Genomic DNA, 6,000 nt, shown 5'->3' on the forward strand with positions numbered 1-6,000 from the left:
AATGAGGACACAACGCCCGGAGGACTGGGCTCATCCTCCAAATGTAAGGTATCCTTAACCGAAATAATCAACTCATCCATGGTCGCCCGTTCTTCAGGTGACCCTGGGGAGGATGTATCAACACCCTCCACCTCAGCCTCCCCCTCAGACCCCGGGGGGTCTAGGGATGAGCGGGACCCTGAAAAGGGCGCGCTCACAGCAGCAGCAACCGCAGCAGCAGCCATATCCCCATCTGAATCAGAAGAGAGAGACAGCCTGGGCCGTTTTCTCGCAGCCTGTTCAGACATCAGCATTTCCATATTTGCCACTAAAGTCGCAACAACAGCAGCCAGATCAGGTCGCAGCGGGGCCACAGGAGAACTGGGACCCCCCACTAAAGCTGGAGGAAACTTGCTTTCCTGAGAATCCATGGCTCAAGATAATAAAAAACTACAGTGCAAAAAGTGTACTGTCCCCTTAAATAGCGCTGCGGAATGCGCAGCCCACCGCTACTGCACCGCTATGAAGACCCCCAAAGGAGAAAATAAAAAAACTGAGCCAGAAGCAGTATACAGAAGAAGACAGAGAGACAAACTGCAGAGCCTGCAGATCGTTGCTACCTGTGCCCTTGCTGCCTGAGAGGAAAAGGAAATGCTGCTGGAGGGGGCTGGCTATAAGCCAGACCTCAGGGAAAATGGCTGCCCCATAGGGATGCATAGGAGGCTACGCCAAGATGGCCGCCGACATGCGGCCGCACCGATCGTTCTACCGCCCACAAAATGGCGGGGGATGGCGCCAAAAGGACCTGCATACTCGCCCCAGAGAGGCCATACACGTGTGCACAGTAAAACATGGCGGACCGCGCAAATTGTCCCCCGCAGCGGTCGCCGCACATCACATAAGTCTGTACCCCCAAACATGCACCTAGGTGACACAGGGACAGGGACCCCCAGCAAACATACAGATCTGCCACAAAACGAACCCCGCAGGGATCGCACAGGGAGTCACACAGGCACAGACATGGGGACACACAGTAACACAGACTGCCACCCCAGACAGAGGCCCCACACAGAAAAGTACTTACCTGTACCCGATGGCGTGGGGGAGCCTCTATGCACGGATAAACCTCTGTCCTCATCTGACAGGGAGTGCCATGAGCCAGGGACATGACACTGCAGCACCGCAGACGAGTCCTGTGAGGTTGCCACCTCACGGCTGCATCCCTGCAGCGAACAGGGATGGGTCGTTCATAATGCCAGGGCGAACCATAGCTGAACGCTCGATGGCGGGCTGGGGGTCCATCTGACCCTCAGTGCCCTGAAGAACCAGGGCGGTCAGTCCGAATCCCAGCACCGCATGATCCATCTTCATCTGAAGAATAAACTAACACTAAAGCTGACAAAATAAACAGCTAGTAAAGTAAGAGAAAAAAAATGACATTTTAAAGAAAATCAAATAAAAGATTTAGGAAGGCTGAGACCGAAGCCCCAGCACAAGGTAGCCTGACTATTCCTGATGCTAGGCAAAGTAAAACTGAGTTGGGAGTGGTGATGCAGGGGGGGTATTGACCAGATAGTACAGCCCCCATGGGTGTGTATATGCTAATGCCTTTTGATTAAGTCTATATGCCTAGCTATTCCTACGGATAGGTGGACAATACCCAATAGTGATGACTTAGAGGAGGCGGCGACTGTCGGAGGACGTAAGAGAAATACTGATTTTAACTTGTCAGAAAAAGGCTGGGTCTTTAAGAGGTTAAACTGCCCTCCCTCAGACCGCATTCACACTGAAGCTGCACGACTTCGGGGGCGACCTGTGAAGTCACGTGCACCGCGACTTGCACGGACTTCATATAATGAATGTCTATGCAAGTCGCTCCGAGGTCGCCCCAAAGTAGTACAGGACTCTCTTTCTAAGTCGGAGCGACTTGTGTCGCTCCTATTAGAACGGGTCCTGTAGCACTGCATGGACCGCGACTTGACAAGTCGCCTGACAAGTCGCGGTAGTGTGAATGGAGCCTTACAGCCAAAAGTTAATTCCTTTCATCTAAAAGATACATTGTAAAGAATTTTGTTTCTAGTTATCTAATCAGCCTTAATGTGGATAAACATTTGCGGGGCTCTTTTTTTGACAGCTGTGGGTGAGCAGAGAATGGCTCAGTAAGAATCAGGGACATACCATTTTAAATCGTGAGGGGGGGGGGGGTGAATCGAGATCGTGATTTTTTTAGCGATTAATCGTGCAGCCCTACCACTGGGTTTATTTTTTGCTAAATGAAAAAAAGGAAAAAAAAGAAAAAAAAAAAAAAACACAAAAGAAAAAAAACATGCATTTTCTTCATTTCCATTATCAAAATTTGCAAATAAATAATTGTTCTTCATAAACTTAGACCAAAATGTATTCTGCTACATTTCTTTAGTGAAAATAAACCAAAACAGCGTATTAGTCAGTAGGAAAGTTATAGAATCCAAAAACTATGGTATATATCTGAAGATTGATCAATCCTGATGTACTAAATGCCGCTCTCATTTCTTAGAGGCCATAAAAACGTCAGGACAGTAAAAATTACCCTTTTTGAAAGTAGACAGTCCAAGGCATTTAGTAGTAAGAGGCATGGCAGGTTTTTTGAAGTTGTAGTTTTTTGGAAAATGCACTTTTTTTTTTTTTATACATTCGGTCACCAGTGCTGTACTTATACACTGCTCAAAATAATTAAAGGAACACTTTTTAACCAATGTATAACATCAAGTCAACTCATGGGATATTGATTTGGTCAGTTAAGTAGCAGAGGGGTTGTTAATGTCATTAATGCCAAAGCAGCTGAAACTGATTAACAACAGGTATACTAGATGGGTAACAATGAGACGGCCTCCAAAACAGGAATGATTTTACAGGTGGAGGCCACTGACATTTATTTTCCCTACTCATATTTGACTGTTTTTCACTAGTTTTGCATTTATCTAGGGTCAGTATTACTACTGGTAGCACAAGGCCATACCTGGACGCTATAGAGGTTGCATATGCAGTCCAACTCCTCCAGGACGGCACACCAATACGTGCCATAGCCAGAAGGTTTGCTGTGTCTCCCAGCGGTCTCATAAGCATGGAGGAGATTCCAGGAGACAGGCAGTTACTCTAGGAGAGCTGGACAGGTCCATAGAAGGTCCTTGGTCTATCAGCAGGACCAGTATCTGCTCCTTTGTGCAAGGAGGAACAGGATGAGCACTGCCAGAGTGCTACAAAATGACCTCAAGTAGGGCACTGCTGTGAATGTCTCTGACCAAACAATCAGAAACAGACTTCATGGGGATGGCTTGAGAGCCCAACGTCCTCTAGTGGGCCCAGTGCTCACTGCCCAGCAGCGTGGAGCTCGATTGGCATTTGCCATTGAACACCAGAATTGTCAGGTCGGCCACTGGGGCCCTGTGCTTATCACAGATGAGAGCAGGTTCACCCTGAGCATGTGACAGATGTGAAAGGGTCTTGAGAAGCTGTGGAGAACGTTATGCTGCCTGTAACATCGTTCAGCATGACTGGTTTGGTAGTGGGTCAGTGATGGTCTGGGGAGGCATATCCATGGAGGGACGCACAGACCTCTACAGGATAGACAATGGCACCCTGACTGCCATTAGGTATCGGAATGAAATCCTTGGACCCATTGTCAGACCCTATGCTAGCGCAGCGTGTCCTGGGTTCCTCCTGGTGCACGACAATGTCCGGCCTCATGTGGCAAGAGTATGCAGACAGTTCCTGGAAGATTAAGGAAATTATACCATTGAATGCTTGTCTGACCCAAAGCCATTAGAACACCGATTATACATTATGTTTATATCCATCCAACGCCACCAGGTTGCATCTCAGTCTGTCCAGGAGCCCATTCAGGCCTGCTCCAGATCTAGGAGGAAATACCCCAGGACACCATGTATCGTCTCATACTGAGTACCATTTTGAGTTGCTGCAATGAAATTTCAGAAAATTCCAGTAATGCTTGCAGATTACTGATCCTACCCGGAAGTGGGAGCAGGTGCATGTCAAAACTAGGTACCCGCTTCCCCCTCCTCCCCCCAAAAAAATTGCCAAATGTGGTAGGGGAGGGTGCGAACAAAAACAGAGCTTCCCTTTTGGTCTAGCTCTGCTTTTAGTAGTAAATGTGTATGGACTATTTTTGGAGAAAAAAAATACAATGTTTAGTGTCACTTGAAGACCAGTTACAATATGAATCTATTAATATTAAAAATGTATCATAAAACATTTTCTAATGTACTAAGCTGTAAGCTTTAGGAAACGCAGCCTGGGGTCCCATCCAAAATACATTAAAAATATTAAACAGGTTGGAGCTTGGACATTAAAGGGCTGCAGTTCCCCCCCGAAAAAAAAAAATAAAAAAGTCTGATATGCCTGGCATACTATAAAGGTTTCACTTTAAAACAAGATTTTCACTTTGGAGGAGTAGAAGGATGTTGACTCAAAGAATGAGTGAGCTAGACCAGCCTTTTTCAACCAGGGTGCCCAGGCACCCTGGTGTGCCTTGAGGTTTCTTCAGGGGTGCCTTGGTAAAATGCCTAAAATTGCACCAAAATTATTTACAAGCCGGTGGGTGGATAAAGCTTTCCTTTTAGTTACACAAAGCCACAACCTTCTAGCTGCCAACCTCCTAACGACCAATGACATCATCAATTGATAAGGAGGATGTCCATTTCCTACATCCTCCTTGTTTGACCCCCCCTTGCCTCTCTCCATCAGCTTTGGGGTCTCATTAGCTAAGTGATGGAGAAAAACTGAGGGAGAAGAGAAACACTGGAATACTAGTCAGTACCAGTTTGCAAAAGTATATTTGCTTTGGAAGAATAAATCACCTTTAAAGTTTGGTGTCCTACATTTATTGATGTTGATGCATTAGGTAAAACTATCAGAATATTTTTTACATTTTAGAATGGGGCGCCTTAAGACTATCCATAATTTTAAAGTGTGCCTTGACTGAAAAAAGGTTGAGAAACACTGAGCTAGACAATGAGGCGGAACAGCTGTCTCTTCTCGGTACTTCTAATGCTTTGTTTACCCACATGGCAGCATAGTGATATTTTCTCACCTGTTGTCCACAAATGTCACAGCATAGTTGACAGCAGGTCCTGCAGGAATGCTGGCCTCCTTGAAGAAGCCAATCCACTCTAAGGTGGCTGAAAAGATAAAAAAAAAAAAAACACTTTAAGGTGAACTTTTTCGGCCTTGTTTAAATCTGTGTTGAATGCACATTGCAGACATGTTTTGCACGGGTTACCATTGAATGCCAAATCGTGTTTTGATGGAAAAAAAAAGTAAGAAAAATCATACAGCAAGCAGAACTCATAATCAAATGCAGTTAAAAATTTCAACTAAGAATGGTGCCCAGCAGCCCAAGCAGAATAAAAAAAGTTGCCAAACAATTGGTAGTGCCCGCATGTAGTCTGTTATCTTTCACAATGCCAGGAAACTTGAGGGCTACCAATCTGCATACGTCAAATCCCAAAGCAGGGAGAGGCTATTCTAACCTGTCCATTCCAACACAAGAAAGTCAAAAGTTGCACTTTGAGCAGCCCATATCAGGGTGATAAACAGTTTAATGAATTGTAGTAATAGTCAGTAAATAGTTAAACAAGAACAGAAATACTGATAACTGTGTCTTACCCATAGTTACGGAAGCCATGATGGGACCACTCAATGGATATCTGAAAGGCAGACAGGGAATATTAAGTTCCAAGTAGCATCTTTTATCCAGATATAGACAAAAATAGTTCCATACAGAAAAATGAAGGGCAGAAGGAAGCAGTGAACACAAAAGATGGAGCATGATCAATACAGAAAGAGTTTAGTGGGCTGGCCGGGCTGCATGCCCTCCTCACTCAGAGCCACACAGGACAGCAGCTGGGAGACTAAAATAAATCCTGACTCAATGCATAGATAGCTCCTCAGGACTGGGATGAAGCTCTGATACATGCAAGCATGGAAGACTCATGATAAAAAAGTGCAGAACTTCCCCCATTG

General features: G+C 45.5%; 1 protein-coding gene across 1 annotated transcript in view; it reads right to left on the reverse strand.

Annotated features, from left to right (window-relative positions):
• The window catches only part of LOC309560803 (uncharacterized protein C19orf47 homolog), a 38,331-nt gene extending 32,647 nt beyond the window's left edge, over positions 1–5,684 (reverse strand). The window contains exons 1-2 of the mRNA XM_082264481.1: positions 5,644–5,684; positions 5,069–5,156 (exon numbers count right to left, since the gene is read on the reverse strand). Of these exons, the coding sequence (XP_082120607.1) occupies positions 5,069–5,156; positions 5,644–5,662 (107 nt within the window). The 5' untranslated portion in view covers positions 5,663–5,684. The remainder of the gene's footprint in view (positions 1–5,068; positions 5,157–5,643) is intronic.
• Between the last annotated feature and the right edge of the window lie 316 nt (positions 5,685–6,000).

Source organism: Pelophylax lessonae (genome assembly GCF_965119305.1).
Source record: "Pelophylax lessonae genome assembly, chromosome: 7".
In the NCBI taxonomy this organism is placed as follows: Eukaryota; Metazoa; Chordata; class Amphibia; order Anura; family Ranidae; genus Pelophylax; species Pelophylax lessonae.